This window comes from Camelus ferus, chromosome 16, assembly GCF_009834535.1.
Source record: "Camelus ferus isolate YT-003-E chromosome 16, BCGSAC_Cfer_1.0, whole genome shotgun sequence".
NCBI lineage: Eukaryota > Metazoa > Chordata > Mammalia > Artiodactyla > Camelidae > Camelus > Camelus ferus.
In genome coordinates this window covers 19,973,593-19,997,946 of record NC_045711.1, presented here as the reverse complement: position 1 = coordinate 19,997,946, position 24,354 = coordinate 19,973,593, and the positions used below count along the sequence as shown (strand labels likewise).

Below are 24,354 nucleotides of genomic sequence, written 5' to 3'. Positions count from 1 at the left end.
CACCTGGTCTCCCGCCCACCTGCCCCCCCCCCGTGCACACATGTGTGCTTCCACGCTCCCTTCCCAGATGGCCGGTCTCTGTAATCAGGAGTCCCACTCAGGGTGTGGTCAGTGCCTGGTATCAGCACCCTGGGAGCAGCTTCTATCTCGAGTGGGCACCAGGCACCCTGACAGGTGTCACCAGGCAATGCCTGGGGCCTGGCAGGATGTGGTCATGACCCCCAGCCTTCTGTGGACCATGAGAGACCCAGCTGGCCTGTGACCAGCATCCCAGGACGCCATCTCTCCCCTGCACTGCCCTGTGTCCTGCCGGAGGGAGGGGTCTGGGCCAATGCCCAGGGAGGGTTCACGTGCAGGGAGGTCAGGCCCTGCATAGCCCTGGGCAGCCCCCTGCAGGTCCAGGTGCACTGGCTGTGGACACAGGGGAGGGCACCGCCCATCAGAGAGCTCCTCCCTCTCAACGTCCCTCAGGGCTGGGTCTGCACACCGCCTGGCCCACCGGTGGGCGGAGATCGTGGGCGGAGATCGCTCTCCTAACTGCACTGCCCGACCCACCCCTGGGAGGCGGACCAGCCCGGAGCGCTGGGAGCCTGGGGCGCTGGAAGCCCGCGGACCCGCTGACAGCGGCCTTGGCAGCGGCGCGCTCGCTCTCTGGGCCGCTGTCTGCACGGACCCCGGTCCCCCGCGTCACTGCGTCCCCGTCCCCCATCCCGCCCCGTCCCCATGGAGCAGCTGCTGCGCGCCGAGCTGCGCACCGCGACCCTGCGGGCCTTCTCGAGCCCTGGGGCCGGCTGCATCAGCGAGGGGCGCGCCTACGACACAGATGCGGGCCCCGTGTTCGTCAAGGTCAACCGCAGGGCGCAGGTGAGTGCCCCCACTTCATCCCAACCTCTCCCAGCGGCCCGAGCCCCCCCCCCCCATCGGGGGCCCTGGAGCTGGTGGGGAGAGGGAAAGGAGGGGCGAGGGGGCCCCGGGGCGCAGGGGAGGGGGCGCTGTAGTCCAGTCCAGATCGAGGCCTGGCGTCATCGCCCCGGGTCAGCCTGCGGCCTGGCAGAGCTGTCACCACCAGCGCGAGCAGGCTCGAGCATTTTCTGCTGGGTCCTGGCGTTCCACCTGCTGTAGAGTTAATTTCCGTCCTTTTGCCCGGATGCACAGGAGTTTGGCGTCTGTTTTAATTTCTCTAGCCATCAGGCATGGCGGCAGTGAGCCTTGGGGCCCGGCTGGGCTCCATTCCCCAAGGCCTGGGCCTTCTCGCAGTTGGGAAGAGGCAGGAAGGACCCTTGTGGACCCCAAGGGCCAGGCTCCTGCTCACAGGCCAGGCTGTGTTGGACCTGGTTTTCCCGATCTGCCTAAAACATTGCTGTTAGATACACACGGAAAAATAGTAACACTGTACAGAAGGAGAAGTCCATAGTGTGTGTGCCCCAGGTGCTGAGGGTGGCACCCCCTTGGCCCTGGGGGGTGACTCCAAGGAGGTCCCTGGGGCTCTGGGGGCCAGGCCCCTTTGAGGTGTGGCAGTGGGGATGCTGGCTGTGGGCCAGAGGGACCCCTCCCACTCCCCCTGCTGCCCACCCGCATCCAGGATGGACAGTGGGTTGGTCTTGGTCCAGCACCCTGCTCTTTTAGCACAGAAAACTGCTGAAGATCTGATTTCAGAACCCAGATCCCTCAAAATGATAAGCCCCACCTACCGGGAAGGGGTTTGGGTCAGAGTTTGAGCTGGCCCTGGAACCTCCGTGGCTGGCCCCGATGGCTCGTCCAGGCTGGGATGTCACTGCTGGCCTTGGAACCCGTCAGAGCTGGCTGAGCACACAGCTGGTGCTCAACCAGTGCACAAGAACAGGTGACAGGTGAGGCCCTCAGGACGGAGGCAGCCTGAAGCCCAGGTGTTCTCTGCCCTGTACTTTTGGGGGCTCACCCTGGGAATATGGCTAGGGGGGTCACTGGGCACCCTGCTCCATGGTTCTGGGTGTGGGGGCAGTTGGAAGGACACCTTGCTCGTTCCCTGTCAGGCACTTGAATTAAGGGATGGAATTCTTTTCCTGTGTGGAAATAGGTGCTTCGGTGTTGTTCTAGAGGGTTAATTCTATATCCAGAGGTGCTCACAAACGCACTTTAACACATTTTTAACTGAGATATAGTGTACCGAAGATGAGAGTTGGCCTAATTTAAAACTGGGATATTGGTGCAGATGTTTTAGAAGTAGGAAGACCCCTGGGTCCCAGTGGAGGCTGTTTGGCTGCTCTGGGCAGTGGCTGTCTTCTTCCTGGTTTGGGGGGGGCCTGCTGGGTGCTGGTCTTTGGGGAGACCAGCTGATCCCAGCCCGCCCTCCCTGCCCTGTGTGCCCCTAGGCACGTTGCCCTGCCACCCATGCTGCCCTGTGCTGCCCCCCATTTTCTGTAAGTGCTCGAGGCAGTGAGGGGTCAGGTAACCTGGGAGGGGAAGCAGGCCCAGCCCCAGCCCTTCCACTAACCCGCACTCCTGGCACCCCCCAGCACCTCATGGCACCCTGAAGTACCCCACAGTGTCCCCAACACCCCCAGAACGTCACCCATGTTCCCGACACCCCTTGGTACCCTCGTGCTCCCCCAGGGCCTGGACCTCCTCACCTCTCAGAGCCATGCTTGCTGCAGGGGTGTCAGCACCCCGCCCCTGCAAGTCCAGGTGCAGCCTCAGCCTCGTAGCCCCTCTTCTCCAGAGGGGACACACTGCACCTGCTCTCTGACGGGCTGACGCCCAGTTTCCCAGGCTGTTTTCGGTAACTGGAGGTCCTGGTTGCTTATGGCAGCTTCTGTCCAGGGCTGTGACCCTCAGCCCCTGCTGGAGTCGGAGCTCACAGCTGTGTTCTGGATGCAGGCTCGGCAGATGTTTGAGGGGGAGATGGCGAGCCTGGAGGCTCTTCGCGGCACTGGCCTGGTGCGGGCACCTCGGCCCATCAAGGTGATTGACCTCCCAGGCGGTGGGGCTGCCTTTGTGATGGAATATCTGAAGATGAGGAGCCTGAGCAGGTAAGTGTGTGTGAGAGACAGGGAGAGGGAGAGACAGGAAGAGGGAGAGGGAGCCGCCTGGTATGGAGCTGCTCCCGAGCCGGTGTGGTTAGCAGAGGCACCGCCCAGAACCTACAGCCGCCTTCCTGGTGGGGACTGTTCCCGGTGGGGACGGGCACACGCACTGTCCGTGCGGGACTGTGTGAGGTTAGTTTGGCTCATGAAGCTGCATCAGATAAGTGTGTTTGAACCACCCTCACCTTGTGCTTCGAGTTCACTCAGGCCCATCAGTTTGGGCTCTGACGTCTCATCTAGCAGTTACCTGAAGTCCTTCAAGTTTTTTCTAATTATTAAAGGTATGTATATTCACTGTTTAAAAAATGGTGGAAAACACAAACTCACATAAAGAGGACTAAAGCCACCCGAATCAGCAGCGGGGAGCAGCCATCACCAGTGGTGGGTGTGTGACTGTCATCCCACGCCTGTTCTTACATGTGATTTACATTTGTTTTGACAAAAATTGGGAGCTGTTTTGTTTTTTCTTTTACTAACATTGCTTTTTGAGTATTTGTCCCTTAATTCCCAGAACCTACCCTTCTTAGTGATTTTACAGGTTTGTTTTTGGGACAGAGTCACTGCCTGCAGTTCATTTTTCACTTTTTAAAGAATGGAGAGTAGTTTTTAAGATATTTAAAACATTTCTCAGAATGGAATGTGCTGGCTGGCTGTGTTGTTCTTATTTTAATTGGCTGTGTCTCCTTCCTCAGTCAGGCGTCGAAACTTGGAGAACAGATGGCGGATCTGCACCTTTACAACCAGAAGCTCGGGGAGAAGTCCAGGGCGGAGGAGAACACAGTGGGTATGTGCGGGTTGCTGGTGTGCCCTTGACCCTTGACCTGCGTGCACCTGCCCGGCGGGGGCTTGGGCAACGCTTCAGTGATGGTCAGGTGGGACCCCATCCCTTTATGCTGTGGTGTGAAAGTGGGCTTGTTGAATAAGAGTTCTGATGGTACGCTGGTAGGGTTGCCTCATGACCCCTTTCATGTCCAGCCCCACTGTCCGGTGGGCTGGAGAGAGATGTGTCCTGGCTGATCCAGGCTGGACCAGTTGCTACCATGTGTAGCATGTCTTTGACCACCCATGTCCCGGCAGTGCAGCCAGGTCCATCTGGACGCCCTGCTGAGGCCTGGCATTCCTGAGGAAGACAGGCAGCCCTTTCTGTTGACAGGCCGGAGGACTGAGGGTGCCAGGCCCCAGTACGTGACCCAGTTTGGCTTCCACACGGTGACGTGCTGTGGCTTCATCACACAGGTGAGTGTCTGGGCGGGAATGCCCCAGTCCTGGTCACCCCACCCCTTGTGTAGGATGCAGTGTCAGTACCCAGGGCCCCAGGGGACTAGACTGCCTGACTTCTGAAAGCAGAGTGAGACCTGTGGGGCGTGGGACGGTGGGAGAGTGAGGTAGAGGGTCTGTGAGCTGAGCCTAGAGGAGATGGGAAGCCGCAGGGCAGGTGGGAAAGCATTCCAAGCAGAGGGAACAGCAGGTGCAAAGGCCATATCACTTGGGGCATGTGACAATTGTAGGGGACTGGGGTGGGGGTGGGGCGGCCCTAGAGTTTGTGGATTAAGTCCTGGTCGCTCGGCCCCTCTCCCAGGGCCTTTAAAAATGATTAGCACTAATGAGATGTAATTCAGTGACATAAACGTCACTATTTTAAAGTGTACGGTTCAGTGGGTTTTAGCATAGACACAGTGTTGTGCAGCCATCACTGCTGTTTAATAATTCCAAGCATTTTTGCCACCCCAAGGAGAAACCTCATCCCCATCCCCCTGCCCTCCGTCACTGGCAGCCGCCAATGGCGCTCTGTCTCTAAGGACTCGCTTACTCTGGACATTTCATGTCAGTGGAGTCACACAATAGATGGCCTTTTGTGCCTCCCGGGCGTGGGCACAGGGCTCTTCTCCCAGGCAGTCACGAGGGGCAAGAGCCTTATGAAGCTGGAGGCAGATTTAGGGATCTCAGCCAAGGGGCATGCTCACATCTGGGGTCCCTAGGACTGTGCCCAGTGGGGTTACCTGGCTGGTTTAGACTCCATGAGTCTCTGCTGGAGCCAGCTCCCCAGGGGTGACGTATCTGTTTGGAGCTAGTCACCAGGACAGTAACATGGTCCCAGGCCAGCATGGCCGAGCATGGCTTGTTGTCCTGCCTCAGAGGTGGAGTTCTAGAGCTGCAGGTCTACATGGACCTCGCTCAGTGGCTTGTCAAGAACTGAGGAATGGACAGTACACAGAACCACGAAGCAGATGAGGATGGGCTGGCCCATTAGGGACACAGGCGGCCCCTGAGTAGAGTGCCTGGTCAGACTCCAGGATCAGTGAACCAACTCAGCTCAGCTGCAGCCCGGCCAGGGAGGGCGGAGGGGCCTGGGAGGACGCCTGGCCTACCCGCTTTGCTCCGACAAAATGGTCCTGGATATGGCGCCTGATGGAGTAGCCTGGACGGATCAGCCCAAAGTGCCAGGTGGCTCCCTGCACCTTGGGAGGGCTGAGTGGGCCCTTGGGGGCTGCCGCCATTAGTGGGGCAGCCCTGAGTGGTGGCCCCCCATGAGCTGAGCCCCGTTGAGACCACTGGCTTGGTCAGAGGATGGACACGGTTTGTTCGGTGCTGCACCCCAGGCTCCCTTTTAAGTGCTTTGTCCAACTCACCTCCCCCAGTTGCCACAGCAACCCCAGAGATGGGTTGTCCTTGACCCGTTTTAGAGACGAGGAAAGTGATGTGCCAAGAAGCCGGGTGGTGCCCAGGTCGTGCAGCGGTCAGCGGAGGGGCCAGGGTTAGCCCATCTGGCTTTGGGGCATAGGCCCTGTCCGCTGCACACCCTGCCCCTCCATCCAGGTGAAGGTGGGCTCCGCCCACCAGCTGTGCACGGGGTGACCCTGCCTTTGGCAGCTCTGGGGAAGGTCACGTTTTTCCGTGGGTGAGGGGATCCCGCTTGTCTGTCCAGGTGGAGGGCTGACCCGTGCTGGTCTCCAGCTCCCAACAGTCTGTGTCTTTCATGACGTGGTTGTCCAAGAGGACGGGCCTGGGCAGGCAGAGGGGACAGGAGGGCATGTGCCCACATGCCTCAGGCCGTTTGGTGAGGGGCCCCCTGTCCTCTCTTGAGGTGCACCTAGCACCAAGGAGTGAACCCAGGGGCTCAGGGACCACAACACTCAGCATGGGGGTCTCCATGCTGAGGACGCTGACCAGGGATGCATGCTCTCCGGTCAGTTCCTCCCCTAGGGAGTTTAACAAAGTCACTCTTCGTATAGATAAGCTTTGCACCTTTTAAAAAACAAACAAACAACAAAAACAAACAACTGTCTGAAGTATAACCGACACAACACGAGCTGCACCTACAGTTACGGTTTGGCTAGTTTTGACTTATGTGCACACTTGTGAACCGCTAACCACAGCCACGTCAGTGAGCAAGGCCATCTCCCCCAAAGCATCCTCCTGCCCTTTTGCAAACTCCTCCCCCCGCCCCTGCAACCACCGGCCTGCTTTCTGTCACCACAGACAGCTTTGCACTTTGTGTAATTTAATGTAGGTGAGAGCGCGTGCTGTCACGCCTCTGTTTGGCTTTCACTCAGCACAATCACTTAGATATTCACCTGTGTTGTTGTATGGATCGAAAGTCCATTCCACCATAAGACAAACCGCAGTCTGTGTATCCATTCACCTGAGGCTGGACATCTGGGGTGTTTCCAGGCTTTGCTTTTACAAATAAAGCTTCTGTGAACCTTCATGTACAAGAGTTTGTGTGGTTGAATGTGTCCATTTATTTCAGGTAAATACCTAAGAGCCAGTGACTAGGCCACATGTAGGTTCATATTTAACTGTTTAAGAAACTGCCAAAGTATCTTCCGAAGTGGTTGTGCCACTTCACATTCACGCCGTCAGTGTGTGAGAGTTCCGGGTCCTCCACGTCCTCACCACACTTGGCACTTTCCAGCCATCTCGGTGGGTGTGAAGTGACACCTCAGCGAGGTTCTGTTTTCCCTGATGCCCGCTGACGTGCTGCGTCTAGTCCATGTGCGGACTTGCCACATGTCAGGGACACGAATGCTTAGGATTATTACGTGATCTTCATCAGCTAACCCCCTTTGCATTGTGAACTGCCTTTCTTTACACTTGGTGGTATTCTTTGTTTGAAATCTACTTTGACATTAACACAGCTACTCCAGCTTTCTTGTGACTAGTTTAGCATGATTAACTTCTGTCTCCTTTGAAACTGTTTCTGTTTTTATATACAAAATGCAGTTCTTACATAACAGCTTATAATTGGGTCATGCTTTATGTTTCCCACCTGCTGGTCTCTGTCATTTAACTGGGGTGTTTAGACCATTCGCATTCAATGAGCTTATGGATATGGTTAGGTTTGGATGTGTCGTCTTGCTGTTTCTCGTTTGTCTTATCTGATACTTGTTCCCTTTTTCCTCATTATTCTCTTTTTCATTTTTTTATTGAGCTACAGTCATTTTACAATGTTGTGTCAAATTCCAGTGGAGAGCACAATATGCTCTCTTTTGAATTAACTGTCTTTAACAATCCCGTCCTGTCTCCCTGTTGGCCGGCAAAGGTATCTGCTGTGCTCTTCTAGTGGCTGCTGTAGGGTTTAGGCAGATTCCATGCGTGACCCTGTCCTGTGACCGCCAGCTGCAGCACCAGCCCCTCCTTTCCCTTGTTGCCCAGGTGAACGAGTGGCAGGAAGACTGGCCGACCTTCTTCACCCGTCACCGGCTCCAAGCGCAGCTGGACCTCATTGAGAAGGACTACGCTGACCGAGAGGCACGAGAACTCTGGTCACAGCTGCAGGTGGGCACAGCAGTTATCCCCAGGGAGAGGGGCTGTCCTCTCATGAGCCCACCACGTTTGTGTGGGGTCCTGTGCTAGAACAGAGCCAGAGTGGGGCCCACTGGAGCAGAGCTGGTGACGTCGTGACGTCCTGGACACACGAGTGCCTCACTATCGGTTTGGTGGGGAAACTGGGAAGGGGGTGGGACTTGAGGGCACCTCGCACCTGCTGGGTCACAGGTGCTCAGCCTCACACTTTGCTCACGTGAAATGTAGGTGCTTGGCTTGTAAATGGTGGCATTTACTGTTGTTTTCTCACTCTTAACACTGTTCTTCCTTCTCTGACAAAGTGCAAATATCCTCTTAGAGCAGATGTGGGTGGCAGGTGCCCCAGAGTGACTGGTTTCAAAACATAGCATAAGCATCAGAGACATTTTCTTTAACTCATTATTGAAGTCATCAGGATATAAAAGAGGTGCAGATTTACCTGTGCTGTGAGATAAAAGATTAGCAGAGAAAGATTGCTAAATTACGTACAAAAAACTCCCCTCAGGTTACACGGGTCATACTTTACACAATGAAGGTATAACCTCTGAGGCTGTCCGCTCTGCTGATGGAGGTCATCAGTGTTGGCGAGCTGTGGACCTAAATTAGCAGTAAACCCCCAGACAAAGTGACATTCCCCTGGAGTCGGAGGGTCCTTACCTCTGGGCTTGGTGTACAGTGGTGTGGGCCCTGAACAAGCACGAGGTTGTCTCTGCTTTGTTTCCAAGTGCTGGATGAGGAGTCTGGCTCCTGGGCCCAGGGTGACTCTGCATACAGTAATTATTTTCCTAGGTGAAGATCCCGGATCTGTTCTGTGGCCTAGAGATTGTCCCCGCCCTTCTTCATGGGGACCTCTGGTCGGGAAACGTGGCCGAGGATGACAGCGGACCCATCATTTACGACCCGGCCTCCTTCTATGGCCACTCCGAGTTTGAACTGGCAATCGCCTCAATGTTTGGCGGGTTTCCCAGGTCCTTCTTCACCGCCTACCACCGCAAGATCCCCAGGGCTCCGGGGTTTGACCGGCGGCTGCTGCTCTATAAGCTCTTTAACTACCTGAACCACTGGAACCACTTTGGGTGGCAGTACAGGAGCCCATCCCTGGGCACCATGAGGAAGCTTCTCAAGTAGTGGCCGGCTGGCAGCCCCTGCCCAGCCGCTGAGCAGACGCCGGGGGTGGCTGCGCCGGAGGCCACTTAAGGGAGAATAAAGCCCTGGGGGTTTCAGGGATGGGCTGTGTGTGTCTTCGTTGCACCTGTGTTTCCGTCCTCCAAGCAGCTGGGTTAATTTACCGGGGCCCAGACCACCTGAAAGGTCTCTGACTGGCTCATTACCTGTCCTAGCCTGGGGCTGGGGTGGGGCGGAACTTGGAGTTTGGATATGTTCAGGACTGTTGTACAGAAATTCAGAGATCTGGGCTTTGTTTCAGTGGAAGTCGGTGTCCCCTCCCCCGGTGGACTTGCGGTTCCTCTTTCTGGCTTAGGCCGAGATGGGGACCACGAGACGGGCCCACCTCTTGAGCAGAATCTCTGGGGCTGAGTGGGGCTCCAGGTCCACCCTTCCTGAGGTGGAGGATGGACGGAAAGCCCACCACCATGTTGTGCTGCAGCCACTGCGCAGCCCCTCTCCCGCGCTCCATTTTGCAGCCTGTGTTTCCGCTGGATAAAGGTGTGGGGGCTGAGCAGGGAGCCTCAGGCAGCGGCTATGCCTGCATCCCAGGGTGTCGGGTGGTCAGGGTGTTCCCGGCGTGGGGCTGTCACCATGGAGGGGCGGGGCTGCGGGACACCGCGGCTACCCACGTGTACGCCTCTGAAGACCGGAGCCGCGCCGTTATCACTCTCAGGTGACCAATGTTTCGTGGCGCTACGACCGCCCCAACGTCTCCTCACTGGAAAGTGCGGCTGTCTGCGGCCCGGAGGCGCCCCGCGCGCCTGCAGACGGCTGTGCAGAAAGACTCCCGGCCACCCGACTGCGGGCACGCGCGGACACAGCGCGCGTGAGCCGGCGAGGCTGCGAGGCTGCGAGGCCGGCCTGGGGTCTGGCCCTCGGCTCCGCCCACGGCATGTGCCGCCCCTCACCCCGCCCCACGCCGGGCCCCGCCCCGACTCCGCGCGGCCTATTTTGGCGGCCGGCGCGCTCCGTAGCGGGGCCCGCGCGCAAGGTCGGAGGTCGCGGGGCGGGGCCAGCGTCGTCACCGCCGCCTCTGCCTCAGCCGTCTTGTGCATCCCGCATCCCACGCCCCGCAACCCGCGCTCGGGCCGACCCGGCTGCGAGCCCGTGAGCCTACCGGCCGCCGAGGATGGCCCTGAGTGAGGAGCCCGCCGCGGGGCCCCGGAGGACCCGGCGGAGGACCGGGCGGAGGATGCGGCCGAGGACGCGGCTCTGGCCCGCGGCGCCGCCCTCGAGTCGTTCGGCGAGAGCGCGGAGACGCGCGAGCTGCTGGGCCGCCTGCGGACGGTGGTCGGCGAGCGCGCGGCCCGGGAGGGCGCCCTGGAGCGGTTCCGCGGTGCGCGCGCGTCAGAGGAGGAGGGGGTGGTCCTGGCAGGTGCCCCACGCGCGCCCGTGGGCCGGACCGCCGCCTCCCTGCGGCCGCACGCCTGAGGGGCTGAGGGCAGGGGCCTCCTTGCCCATCCGCGCACTGGGGGCAGCGAGGGTGCGGTGGGGTGGGGCGGACCTGCCTTGGGCGGCCCCACCTTCCAGTGCTCTTCCCCACCCGTCCTGGGTCCACAGCAAAGCGCAGTTTCTCCGAGACAGCTGCGTGCACGGGGCGGTGAGAGCAGGAGAGGCGAGAGCAGGCTGGAGCGGGCCGGGTTTGGCCAGCTCTGCAGTTGTGGGGCCCGCACCCAGGCCGTTAGCAGCAGACAGCAGCGTGGCTCGGCCAGGACCGCGCGTCTCCGCGGATTCGTGCCTCTCCGGGTAGCGCATCTTAACATTCTCCAAGTTTAGACAGACCCTTGTAGTTGTCTACAACGGGCCACTTCCAAACGATTCCTTAGGATCCCGTGGTTAGATAGCTACGTAGGGTTTTGTGATTCAGTAAAATCATCTTTATGGACCCTTTTAGTTAAAGGCAATTTTGCATAATGTTGTCTTCCTGGGTTTGTAATGACAACGCTGACTTGCAGAGGGGCAGTGCGGCCGGGTGAGTGGAAGGAGCATGCGCGTTGGCAACTTGTCTGGGTTTGAATCCTACCTCTGCCACTTGGGCAAGTTACTTGAAGGCGCTCAGTCTGTTTCTCTGGCTGTCATTTGGGGTTAGTGTGGCAACACCCTGGACACAGGACTGTCCTGAGAGGGAGGTGGATTCCAGGGCCCAGTGAAAGCCCCATTTCCCATTCTTGGGGGTGGTGAGATGCAGAGCTGTGTGGCACCAAGAACTGCCCAGGGCGCAGGCGGGTCTGATAGAAGTAGAAACCCGGCTGCCTGAGATGAAAGAGGCCGCGGTGTGAGGGGTCCGGAGGGCACACTGCTGGTGCGTGTGGCAGGGGGAGAGTGAAGAGAGTGGAAGGTGTGTGTTTAACGAAGGGAGAGTGCAGCATGGCGGTGGACGAGGGGCGGAGGACGGAAGGAGGGAGAACCGGAGAGCAAGGGACTGGGACAGCTGGCCCTGAGGAGATGGGTGGGGGGCTCACTCCAGCCCACCCCTGCTCTTGGGAGCTGCCCTGGAGGTCAGCACAGGAAAACTTGGGCTTCTGAGGCTCATGTGCACGCTTGCCTCAGTGATGTTAATTCTTACCTTGTTTATCTCTTCAGGAATCATGGACAAGTACCAGGAGCAGCCTCACCTGTTGGACCCGCACCTTGGTAAGAGCAGAGGCTGAGGATTTTGACTTTGATCATTCAGTTGCTGGTAATCCCAAAGTCTTGGAGTGTGGCGTACATGTGCATGCGTGTGCATGTGCACACGTGTGTGTTTGCCAGCAGAAGGGATCAGGATGCAGTGCCGGGCTTACTTGTTAGCAGGTCCTGGCTGATGAGTTTTAGCAGTCCCGTGGTAGTGGCGTGCGTCCCAGGTCATGCCAGGCTGCGGGCAGGTGTGTTTGAGTTACTTTTTTCCTTGCCGCTATTGAAAGAACACATCTTTTGCTTATCATGTGTATTTGATCTGTTTGCCTCTCGGCATGTTTTGTCACAGGAGCAAGTGCTTCAAGTGGCTCCCCGTTTAATGCTCACAGCATCTACGGAGTGTGTCTCTGTGGTCGTCTGCATTTCACAGATGGACACACTGAGGCTTGGGTTTCCTTAACTTTAATGTAGGATGGGGAAATTACTTGTTTGTTTTAATTGGCTCTTATTTTCTTTATTTTTGAATGATTTCTTAGGGTAGTTTTTTCTTTTCTATTTGCGATCCTTACACATGCTTCTGGCAGTGAACTTGGGAAATAGGAAGGTAGTGATAGTAACTTATGTTGAAGGGCAGTGTGAGGTGGGGGTTACACAGACCCCTGCGGCTAGACCGTCTAGATTTACTCTAGCTGTGCCGCCTGACCGCTCTGTGCCTGAGTCTCCTCGCCTGTGATACGAGCTGTCAGCGCCACCTGCCCTGTTGGGGCAGCCCCACTGGAGTCCGGGGGCTTGCCTCAGTGCGCACTCAGGTGTCTTTTAACAAGTAGGCTGTGCTGCGCGTGCTGGTTTTTCCTTTTCAAGTAACCAGTGGTTTTGTAGAAGGTGAGTGCTCTGAACCCTCAGCTGTCTGGGCAGCACAGGTGTGTTTTCTGCGTGGTTGGCAGCTTGGCTGAGCAGAAGTGGAAGGCGCAGTTCCGCTGTCCCCACTCTGGGAACGTCGTGTCCCAGGTCTGCATTTCTTTCTCAGACTTTTTTGCCTCTGAAAGTTTCTAGAACCTGATACTTTAGGCAGGTATAACTTGCTCTAGACCTTTTTTTCCCTTATACTGGGCGTTAGCTGGACAGTTTCAGGCTTAAGACTTGCATCTCTTGGCTCAGGGGACTTTGCTTCTGGTGTGTTTTTGATCATTTGTCTGCTTCTGCCTTCTCTTTTTGATGTGCCTGTGAATTGAATGTTGAGTTTTCTTAGCTTTTCCCTCATACTTCTGCTTTTGGATCTTTATTTTGCACATAGAAGATGTTTTTGAGTTTATTTTGACAATCGTTTTTACTTTCTAAGAGCTCTTGTCCTTGGTGCGCTCTGTTTCAAAGTTGTCTTACAGGTCAGGCTTTCCTCTTTGGGGAGCGTGTGCCTGGCTGCTGTGTCCGGTGGCCAGGGGAGGGTCCTGCTGTGGGCTTCCGAGCCCAGAATGCTCATTGCCTCTCTCCCTCCTTCCAGTCCCTGGTAACCATGGGTCTGTCTCCATGGATTTGGGTATTCTAAGCATTTTGTGCAGTGGATTCAGACAACATGTGGTCTTTTGTAACTGGCGTCTTTAACTTAGCATAATATTTTCAAGGTTCACTGTGTAATGAAATACTTCACTACTTTTTCAATTTCTTTTGGGTTTTCTAAGAAGGTAAATAATTACATAGTTTTAAAAAAATATGTATTTGATGTTTTTATCCATGGTTATACATTTTCATTCTTCCTTTAAAATTTTTAAAAAGGGTAACGCTGTAAGATATAATTTACATACAGTAAAATGCACCCATTTTGAGTATACAGTTCAAGCTTTGACAAATGTTGGCACCCTCAGTGCTGTTAAGGGCAGAGCATTCTCTTCGCCCCCCCAGAAGTGGCCTCCTGTCCCTTTGCAGTCCTCCTGACCTGGCCCCGGGCACCACTGTCCCACTTGCTCTCTGGCCTCTTCAATTCAAATCCTGTTTCTGAGACTCATCTCTGTGGTCACTCACGTATCAGCAGTCTCTTCCTTTCCTGCCGAACTGCACTTTGTTTATCCTTTCTCCTGTTGGTGGAGATTTGGGTTGTTCCAGCTTTGGGCTGTTAGGGACACTGCTGTCACCATTTGCAGACAATTCTTTGGGTGGACGAGTTTGCATTTCTGTGTAAGAGTGGAATTGCTGGGTGTGCAGCAAATGTGGGTTTTCTGGTGAACTGCCACGCTGTTTCCATAAAGGTTGTACATTTTACATTTGCAGCAAATCCATGAGAATTCAGTTGCCCTGAGTCCCAGCAGCATTTAGTCTTGTCCGTTTTTCTGATTCTAGTCGTTAACTGGTGTCTCAGTGTACTTTTACTCTGTTTCCTAGGTGCACCTTGCAACCTTTTCCGTGTATTAAGACTTACCGCCCAGAACGTGGTCTGTTTTGTGGAGAGTTCTGTTTGCACTTGAGTATCTTTCTGCTGTTGGCTGGAGTGCTCTGTAAATGTCATTTAAAAAATAAGGCGGTTATTGGTGTGTTACTTGGGTCTTTTATATCCTTACTCATCTTTTTCACATGTTCTATCAATTCCTGAGAGAGGAGTATTGAAATCTTCAGCAGTAATTATGGATTTGTCTGTTTCTCCTTTCAGTTCTCTCAGTGTTTGCTTTGTTTATCTTGAAGTCCTGTAGTTTCGTCTGTGCACTGAGAGGACGGTTAAATCTTCTCGGAGAACTGACCCTTATGTCATTATGAAACGTCATCTTTATCTCTGTAGGAGTCCTTGTTCTGAAGTCTGTCTGACCTGAGGCTGGTGTGGTCTCCCCAGCTTTCTCGAGGTTAGTGATTGCTTGGTAAATCTTTTTCCTTCCTTTTACTTTTAACCAGCTGTGTCTTTATCTTTGTAGTGCATTTCATGTAGGGAGAATGCAGTTGGGTGTTCCTATTTCTAAAATCCACTCTGACAGTTACTGCCTTTTACCTGTGGTGTGAGGTCCTGTGGTGTAGCTGTCTGTTTCCTCGCTCTCTGCTTACTCGTTTCCCCATCTGTTTTTGTTTTTTTTTTACTCTTTGCCTACTTTCTTTTGTGTAAACTTAACGTCTGTTGGTGTTTAATTTCGTCTCCACTGTTAGTTCATTAGCTGTTCCTTTGCTTTGTATTTTTAGCGATTGCTCTGGGGTGTGGCATGCCTCCTCAGCTTACCACGGCCCACCTCAGTGATTCTATGCCATCTTGGGTATAGATAAGGACCTCACGGGCGGAGTCTCTCATTCTCTCTTCTGTTCTTTGTCACATACCTTTGTTCTGTGTATGTGATAAACCTTTACACTATATTGTCATGGTTTTTATTTTGAACATTCAAGTTTTTTTCTCCGAAGAAATTAATAATGAGAAAGTCCTTAATATTTATTTGTGTACTTACTATTTCCACCTTTATGCTTTGCTTTCTAGAGACTGTAGTTTCTGTCTGATATCATTTACTTCCTGCTTGAAGAACTTACTTCAACATTTCCTCTGGTGTAGATTTACTGGTGATGAATTCTTTCAGCTTTTGTTTGACAGTTTGCTTCACTTTCATTTTTGAAAGATGTATTGCTGGCTGTGGAACTCTAGGTTGACAGCGTTTTCTTTCCTCGTTTTGGAAGACACGGCTGGTTGGCTCTGGCGAGAAGTCTGCCTTTGCTCGCCTCTGTTCCTCTGGGTGAAGTGTGCTTTTTTCTCTGGTTGCTTTTAGAATTTTCTGTTTATTGCTGGTTTTCAACAACTTGATTATGACATGCTGTGGTGTGGGTTTTTTCTGTTTTTCCTGTTTGGAGTTTGTTGGACCTTTTGGGTTGAGGGATTTATAGACTTTTATCAGATCTGGGGAAATTGTGGCTCTTCCTCCATGAGTGATCGTCTCTGCCCTTGCCTGCCCGACTCCAGGCACCCCTCTGCTGGTATGCGTGGCACCCGGCAGGGGCACTGCGGCTGCTTGGTTGTTTACATCTTCTCTCCCCTTAGTCTGGAAGTTTTTATTGCTGTCTTCAGGCTCTCTGATCCTTTCTTCTGCAGTCTAATCTGCTGTTGATCCCATTTAATTTGTCATTTTATTTTATTATTTTTAATTTTTGGGGCAGGTAATTAGGTTTACTTATTTTTTAATGGAGGGACTGGGGACTGAACCTAGGACCTCGTGCGCACTGAGCATGTGCTCTACCACTGAGCTACACCTGCCCCCACTAAATTGTCGTTTTAGGTCTTATTTATTCCAGCTCTTAAAATTCTGTTTTTTAAGTAGCTGCTGTTTCTTTCCTCATGTTGATTATGTTGTCTTTTACTACCTTAAGGATGTTTTATAGTATTTGTAGTGTCTAAAGTTCATGTCTACTAATTCTATTGTCTTTGTAATTTCTGGTTATTTCTGTTGACTGATTTTCCTGTTAGGGGTCACAGTAGTTTTAGACAGTCACATGTTTAGTAATTTTTTAGTGGATGACGGACGCTATGATTGTTATCTTGTTGGGTGTTCTAAAGCTTTCTGTCTTTGAAGAGTGAAGGCGTTTTCAGGCAGTTTAGTTAACTGTCCATCAGGTGCCTCCTTTGCATCCTGCTTAAGCTTTGTTAGGCAGGTATAGCTTCTTCTCTAGTTTTTCTCTAATTTAACCTTACTACTAAGGAAAGACTTTACTGGAATGCCTGCTGGTTGCTCTGGGTGCTCAACAAGGACTCTGGCCTGATGGGATTCGAACGTCAGCCCTGTGTGAGCTGTGGGAACTCAGCCGGAGTGCTTCCGGGCAGTTGTTCGTACCCAGCCTTGGGGTATAGCCACTACCTGTGAAGGTCCAGCCAGACTCGAGGGGCCTCTGCAGACTCCTGGAGCTGGTCCTCTGCTTAGCTTCCTCTGGCTCACTGTCCTGCAGATTTCAGCCGACTCAGCCTCCTCAAAGCCCAGTCTCTGCTCTGCTTGGGTCCCCCTCTGTACTGGGTTGTAACAGTTACTTTCCGGTGGGCACCTGGGCGGCTGTAGGTTCCAGCTGGTTGGTTCCTGTGCACTGCCTGCTGCCCAGTGTCTGAAAATACTTGTGTCCGGTTCTCTAATTGTTGGCGGGAGGGCAGTTCCTTATCAGTCATTCCTTAGTAGCTGGGAGTGTGGAAATCCCTTTTCCTCCTCATTTTACATCGGTAAGAATCAGGTTGCTGCTAAATTGTAGCAATTGTAGCAGGTATCTTCCTTAGAGCATGGTATTAGTTACTGATTTGAGATAGAATAATTTTAAAAATTAAGAATGTTCTCCCTACGTTTCAAAAGCAGGAATGAAGTATTAACCCTAATGCCCTTTTAGAAAGTGCTAAGATGAAAATTTTTTTTCTTTTGCTCTATTGATACTTGGATTATATAGACTTACTAACATTGAACCATTCTTACATTTCTAATAGTCCTTTTTTCTTTTGGCATTTTGTTTTGTATCATATTGGTGTTTAATTTAATAGTAAATATTTTGTGTATGCTTTTCCTTAGAGTGGATGCTGAACTTGTTATTGGAGTTGGTGCAAGATAAGACGTCTCCCGCTGACCTTGTACATCTGGCTTTTAAATTTCTTTACATTATCACCAAGGTAGTATTTACATAGCACTTTGTAGTTGAGAGAACACTTTCTTAAAACACTTGTTCCAGAAGTTGCCTTCTGAAATGCTACCTCTCAGGAAGGCTGGTTCTCACATGCCAGCTGTGGGTTCCCCTATCCCGATCTCACCGTGTGTGGGGGATCGGGTGTTAGTGGTCTGGTTGTGCCTTTGGCTGCAGCCGTGCTTTGCCGCGTTGTTTCCAGCACCCTGCCTTTGGTGGGCGAGGTGCCAGCGAGCTGGAAATGGGGGGTCCATGCACGTCCATGTGTGTATGTGTATATGCCTGACTGAGGAAGAGTACAAAGTTGGAAGGAAGTGGAGGTGCATACCACCGAGTAGGGTCTTGTTCAGCGCAGACTCTGAGGGAGTGGGTCTGGGGTGGGGCCTGGTGGTCTGCAGTCTTATAAGCTCCAGGTGCTGCCTGTGTGCTGGCCTGTATACTTACTCACGGGAGAGACTCGGCCACCTCGGGGTGGGTGGTGGGTCTGTGGGGCGGCAGGTTGCTGGCCATGGTGCCTGCGGTGTGGGTGGGGACGGGCCGTTTGCACGCTTCTTGCCCTCAGTTGGTCGAGTGCAGGGTCCCTCCTGAAGGCATACTGCTGGTGCATTTCACAGAAGCCTTAACGAATTTGGGAAGCTTTCGGTTCCCAAGGACTTAATCCTCAGAATTAAGATAGAAGCAAAACTTGTGAGTTCGTGATAAATCTCTATTTCTGCTGAAGCACACCCAAGATCTGTTGGTCACACTGGGACCAAACACGCGCACGACATGATTCAAGAAGCAGAGGTAGCTCTCCTGCCGTTTAGTCTCACGAAGTTGTGTCCTTGTAGCGGGACATCGTTCTTTTGCTCATTGGGCGGCCCACGTGGTGATTTTTGATATTAGAGAAAATAATTTGCTCCTTTCTGTATCTTCTAATTATGTAATAATTCAGTGTCTTTTTTTATTTGATAGGTTCGAGGATATAAAACGTTTCTTCGCTTATTTCCCCACGAAGTAGCGGATGTACAGCGTGTCTTAGACATGTTCATGCATCAGAACCTCAAAGACCACGAGGTGAGTGCCCCCCGGCCTCTTCATTCCCAGCCCCTGCTCTGTTCCTGTCTGCCTGCGCCTGCCTCCTCCTTCAGATTTATCTTGTGCTGTTTTGTGTCACGTTCCTTTGGCTTTCCTCTTTTTACCTAGTGACTTTATTTTCTTTTAAAGATGACCTTTATAAAGAAACCACATACGTACATATAGTGTAGTGACAACTGTATCACCGTCCAAATTCCATAAATTTTAAATTGAACTGTGTTGGAGTCCCCAAGACCACCCCAGGTCCGACGGTCCACGAGGACCACCCAGGGCTCGGCATGTGCTTGCCCTGCGGCAGGTTCATTACAGCCAAGTCCACAGAGAGAGACACGAGGGGTGAAGGTGGAGGGAACCAGGGTCAAGCTTCCAGACTCTCCTCCCAGTTGGGTCACCCAGGGCACCTGTAATTCCTGAGGACTGAGTTGTGAAGGTGTGTGAGGTGTTGTCCGCCAGGGGCAGTCATGGGGTCAGCACCCAGGATGTCGCCGGAGGTGGGTGGTGTGGGCACTCTGCTGGCTTGTGCTGACCCAGACTCCTGTCTGGGAGGAAGGCAGGTCTCAATGTGAGCACGTGGTTCACGCTGACAGTCCTTAGTTAGGGAGCCTTCCCGAAATCCAGGCTCACAGAGGCTGGCCAGTGGCCAGCCTGGCAGTCCGGCGAGGCGTGGAACACTTCAGGTGCCGGAGGCGCTCGGGGGCATGGGGTGTGGCCGCACCTATGCCCGTGCCCTGGCATCCGGGGTGGTGGGGTGGGGGGCGGCGGGACCCAGGGGTGGCCGCCTCGGGAGTCATATCGCTCTGGCCTCTAGACCTGGGAGACCCGCTACGTGCTCTTACTGTGGCTCTCGGTGACCTGCCTGATCCCTTTCGACTTTTCACGCCTGGACGGGGACCTCCTCACTCGGCCCGGGCAAGCGCGAGTGTCCACGATGGACCGTATCCTGCAGGTGGCGCAGGTAGGTGTGGCTGCGCGGGTGCTGGCAGCGGGGGTCCGCATCTTCTCCTGCTGGCCTGCCTTTGGGGCTTTACTAGGTCCACTTTTGACATCTAATCTGCCTTCAGCTGTGGCTGCTCTTCTCAGTGAGGTGAAATTTCAGTTTGTCACTTACCATGAGGTTGTGATGCCTCCTATGGGGTCAGGATGAGTGACTTCAGCCTCATTTCTTTGTAGACGATGCAGATACTCTGATAATAGTGTAGAAGAGGTTTCGGGGGCAATGGTAAGAGACAAAAATGTCCATTTACAACTTAACTTTTAACATTGTGTGAATAACACATGTTGATTGTAGGAAAATTAGAAAATGAAGAGAAACAAGACAAATGCCAAGCTGAAATTTCTCACGTATCAGTGCCAGGAGAGCATTTGCGTTTGTCAGACTTCTCCTGCTGCAGGTGCTGTGCGCACGGACGCAGATTGTTTTAGTAGTCACCTCCGCTGCGGAGGGCACCGCCCCAGACTTGGGCTGTCGACACGGCACACGCTTATCTGCCATCTCCCAGTCCCTTGGATCAGGAGCCTGGGTGTGGCTTTGCCGGGCCCTCTGCCTCGGGGTCTCCGAGGCTGCAGGCAGAGCTCCTGGGCCACCCACCTGCAGCTCTCGAGGGTGCTGGCCCCTGGCCTCCAAGCTTGGCGGTCTGTTTCCTTGTGGGCCCACAACGTGCAGCTCATTCTGTGAAGCCGCAGGGGCAGGGTCTGTCGCAGAGTGCAGGTCCCAGTAGTGTGTGACCTCAGCGCAGAAGTGATGCCCCAGCACCGTCAAATTCCCTTGGTTAGCAGTCACCGTGGGCACCGTGGGCGGCGGGGGCAGCGTCTGCCGGCCACTTACACTGCGTTAACGCCTGGGATCCCACTTGACGAGGTATTAACTGCTTCACCCTCGTTTTGCTGAGGAGGCGACAGGCATGAGAGTATCCTCGCTTGCCCGCTTCCCCGTGCGTGGTGCATCCAGATTTGAACCCAGGGCTCTGGCTCCCGGCTTGTCCTCATGGCGCTCCTCGTGGCCCGGGGCCCCGGTGTCCTGCGGCTCTGGGGTTGCTTTCCCCTCAGCAGGCTCTTGGGAATGTCTTGCTGTGTCGAGAGTGGACGCTCCCGGGAGTCTTGAGGGGAAAGGTGCTCCCCGATCTCGTTGTTTCTAGATCCTCTCTTCTGGATGGCGGTTTGCTTCTAGTGGTTATCCTCTGTGTCCTCGGCTCCTAGGGGGTTTGCCTGGGGAGAGGCAGTGCGTTCTTAAAGTTTTGTCCTCCCGAAGAAAGATCTTCTAAGTGTATCGCTTGGAGAGAAGTTAGTTACTGAGAGTGGAGACGAGGCAGGCTTCCCGAGAACCCAGTCCTCTCACGTGTGAGCGGGGTCTCCAGCTGTTCGGCGCGCAGAGTGCTCACGGGGCCCACGCATGTTCTGTGGGCTCTGGGTGACATGTACTTGCTTCCTTTTTCTGCTGGTTTTGCAAACGTGTTTCACAAGTGTGAGCACACGCCACGTGCAGACTGGACACTTCCCTGAGGTGGTGCAGCGGTGGCAGCTGCAGCCCCGAGCGCAGGTGTGTGAGTAGTTTGTGCAGCTTTGGAATTTGGCCTCTGCTTGTGGGCATGGGCTGGCGGGAGCTGCTGGGTGTGGGGCCGGCACTGAGTTGGCCCGAGGCTCGCATCGTGTGTGTCATGGTGTCTGTCCTCTTTCCCTCCTTGTAGTCCTACCTGGTGGTCAGCGACAAGGCCCGGGATGCTGCTGCCGTCCTCGTGTCCAGGTGAGTGCTCTCCGAGCGGGCCTGTCTTCTGTGTTAGCTGTGTGTCTTTGTTGTCAGGGAGGATGCTGGGATGCCTGGTCTGGGGAGGTCCTTGCTGTCCCGAGTAACCCATTGCCCTCCATGGGGGACCAGCAGCACTGCTGGGGTGCAGAAGACCCCTGAACCTATGTGACGGCTGGCGCTGCTGGTCTGGGGCTCAGGGGAGTCACGTGAGGCTGGGCTGGGAGCTCACGGGCCCATCAAAGGGGCATAGGTTTAGAACAGCTGTGGCACTTTCACCAGACCTTGCCTCTGGGGTGGTGGCAGGTGGAAGAGCCTTTGAAAGTCACTTAGAAAGCAGTCCACACTGCGATTTGTGGAGATCGCGGGCTGTGAGTGTGTCTTGTGACTTGGGCTGAAAATCCCCAGGCGTTCCATGTTACCTAGAGCAGCCGTGCCCCACACAGGCCCAGATGGTCTTACTGAGGAGCTGGGAAGGAAGCCCTGGCAGCAGGCCTGGCGTCTCCACAAAAGCGTCAAAAGACGCACATGACTGCATGGACTTGTTTCATGAAATGGGAGAGCACAAGAAAGCAGTTCTTCTGAATCTTTCGATGACGTGATTTATTATTTCTTTTTTTAAATTTCTATTTTTTATTGATGTATAGTTGATTTACAGTGTTTCAGGTGCACAGTGAGGTGATCCTGTTATGCATATGTATATATTCTCTTTCAGACTGTTTTCTTTTACAGTTTATTACAAGATACTGAATGTAATTCCTTCTGCTGCTAGTGGGTCCTTGTTTATCTGTTTTGTGTGTAGTAGTGTGTTTCTTGTGTGACGTGATTTAAAATCTGTGTGTAGTGTAGATGAATTAAAAAGTTTGGCTCCCCCCCATTCGTGAAAGTTGGCTGTGAAGACCTTAGGATGTTCGGGCTGGGAAATGAGCAGCACTTGGCTCCGGGCCACCTTGTCAGCTGTGCAGCCACGACCTTCTTGCCCGAGGCGGGAAGGGAAGTGCCGGGTGTAGAGGGCAGCTGGGGACCTCGGACGACGCATTTGTGAAGCTGCTTGCCCACCAAGGGCAGAACTGGTTGCGAGGAATGGTATTAGGAGCTGGAGAGGGGCCTGAGCCCGCCTGGATGCTCCACCTGGAGGAGAAGCCCGCCTGCAGAGGAGCGAAGTAGGTGGGCTTCCTGACTGCGAAAGTCACCATGTGAGTTTTGGAAAATAGAAGGTACAAAAGAAAACATACTGTCGTCCCCTGAGATGTAACTGCCCTGTCCTTGGTCCCCCTGCCCGTGGGCGTGTCCGCCAGTGGCCCATGTCCATCCGTGGCATGTGGGGTGTCGGTGGATTTGTTCCGGTGTCGATGGGCTGACCCTGAGCTTCAGGCGGTCAGGCTTCCGAGCGTGGTTACGGAGTGATGTGTTCTTCCTCCCGCCCACTGCCGTGTGGACCTGTGTCAGTGAGATGAACACCACAAGCCCCCTGTGTGACCCTTGTGCGGCTCTGGTTGACTCCTCTTTCCCTCCCAGTTTCTTGAGACATGGTTGGCGCACAGCTCCATGTGCGCCCAGGGTGCGCGGCTTGGAGATGTCACTCATGGGCCTTATGATGTGGTCGTCACAGCAAGCTCAGTGAGCGTCCATCATCTCAGGCAGACACGGAATTAAAGATGTGGGGAACGTTTTCCTCCTTGTGACGAGAATCCAGGATTCACTCCCTTAACGACTTCGGTGCATTTTGTGCAGCAGTATCAGTTCTGTTCCTCGAGTTGTGTGCACACCCCTGTACCTTTAACGGGAAATTTGTGCCTTTGTGGCTGCCTTCCCCAGCTCCCCCCCACCCCCGCCTCTGGTGACCCCGAGTCTCATTTCTTTCTGTGTGGTTTTGACTTCTGATTGGTTCTTAGGGACAAGTTCCTAGAAGTGGAATGAGCGTTCTCAGCACTTTAAATGCAGTTACTGGAAGGCTGAACTAGCGAGAGTCGCCCTGAGAGTCGCCCTTTCCCACGTTTACCAACATGCAGGCGTCTTACAAGTGTTCTCTAAGTTTCTTAAAGGGAAAGTAACGTCTTTATCTTCTGTTTTCTTTTTATTGTCTATTATTGTTAGCTGCAGTGCTGAGGGCTTGGTCAGGCTCTCTGAGCTTGACTGGAGTCCCGTGCCTGTGGGCAGTGGAAGTGAGCCCCTGACCCCTCTCCCTGCTGTGTCCTCCAGAGCTGGCCTGGCCTGGCCTGTTCTGTCCGTGCTGGTGGGACGCACGCGCCACCTGCTGGTCAGACGAGCAAGGCTGAGCCTGAGTGCAGCGCTGTGGCCGGCGTGCCCGGCTCCGGGAGCCCGTGTCCTCAGTTCTGGCAGGGGTGGGCACTGAGGGGCAGGCCCCTCTGCCTGTCTGTCTCTCGCAGTCGGGCCCTTGCCTACGGGGTGCCTGCTTCTGGTGCCGCACGCTTTCCGCTGCCAGCTCTGAATGCTCCTTTACAGTGTGTCGTCTGGAACTGTGCCTGCCCCTTTTCTTCAGCGGAACCTCTAAACATTGCTGCGTTTTCTGTAACTTTGATGTTATGTTGATGCCAAGACACTTAGCTAGGCTGTTACTGTACAGAAACTCTCCAAGGGAAAATAAGCCTTTACTCCTACTGGTTGCATTAATTTTAAAAAGCAGACCTTTTTATCTATTTGTGAAGTCAAGGTGTGTTCCATGTAGAAAAGCTGGACATTTTCTAATGTAGAGAATTAGGAAAACCCTGTGCATTTGTATTTAGCCACACAATGCGAGAGTTGTGGTCTTTTTTCCCCGTCCTGTCACTACTGAATTTGCGCAGCACGGTCTCAGTCAGCAGCCTGCTTTTCCACTGAGTTGCACGTTACTGTTGATTAAGTAGCTCCTGATTTTCCGGTGTCTGAGTTACTCTGGTCGCTTCCTCACGTTGGCCCTCTTACGGTGCAGCTTTGGGCGTACACCTGTTTTGGTCTTTGGGATTGTTTGTCTTAGGCCCAGGGAGGTGGGCTCCCTGAGTCGCAGGACACAAGGTTGTTGGTGAGCCTGTGCGCCAGTTACCAGGTGACTCTTGGGGGCGGGTTCTCGGGCTCTGCCGCGTGGGCGGCCTCGCGGACAGCCTGCTGCCCCAGTGGGATCGCGTGTCGTTTTGCTGTCGCTGGTAGTTGGTGTGCGTTTCTCTGGTGGCTGGAGAGTCTTCACACGTCAGTGCCACTCCAGGCACCGTGTGTCCCGCTGCGCGACCTGACTGTGCCATCCACGGGCTTGTGGTGCCTTTTCTCCTCGAGGGTGAGCTTTCTCCGCAT

At 54.0% G+C, this 24,354-nt stretch overlaps 2 protein-coding genes across 2 annotated transcripts in view; both read left to right on the top strand.

Moving 5' to 3' along the window:
* The first annotated feature begins 498 nt into the window (after positions 1 to 498).
* On the top strand, positions 499 to 9,098 carry FN3K (fructosamine 3 kinase). The gene is made up of 6 exons (XM_032499091.1): positions 499 to 864; positions 2,857 to 3,008; positions 3,755 to 3,846; positions 4,216 to 4,298; positions 7,719 to 7,841; positions 8,658 to 9,098. The coding sequence occupies exons 1-6, from the start codon at positions 724 to 726 to the stop codon at positions 8,994 to 8,996; spliced, it is 930 nt and encodes a 309-aa protein (XP_032354982.1). The 5' UTR covers positions 499 to 723; the 3' UTR covers positions 8,997 to 9,098.
* A 973-nt stretch (positions 9,099 to 10,071) lies between these two features.
* TBCD (tubulin folding cofactor D) overlaps positions 10,072 to 24,354 on the top strand; it is a 123,595-nt gene continuing 109,312 nt past the window's right edge. Inside the window, 7 exon segments of the mRNA XM_032499083.1 lie at positions 10,072 to 10,186; positions 10,189 to 10,371; positions 11,619 to 11,669; positions 17,141 to 17,238; positions 18,204 to 18,305; positions 19,135 to 19,281; positions 21,011 to 21,066. Coding sequence (XP_032354974.1) covers positions 10,165 to 10,186; positions 10,189 to 10,371; positions 11,619 to 11,669; positions 17,141 to 17,238; positions 18,204 to 18,305; positions 19,135 to 19,281; positions 21,011 to 21,066 — 659 coding nt within the window. The 5' untranslated portion in view covers positions 10,072 to 10,164.

Bases quoted from the DNA above. Each gene is read 5' to 3' on its own strand.
- FN3K (XM_032499091.1), top strand. From the start codon at position 724: ATGGAGCAGCTGCTGCGCGCCGAGCTGCGCACCGCGACCCTGCGGGCC. The intron at 865-2,856 runs GTGAGTGCCCCC...TTCTGGATGCAG, and splicing joins AGGTCAACCGCAGGGCGCAG to GCTCGGCAGATGTTTGAGGG. The intron at 7,842-8,657 runs GTGGGCACAGCA...TTATTTTCCTAG, and splicing joins AACTCTGGTCACAGCTGCAG to GTGAAGATCCCGGATCTGTT.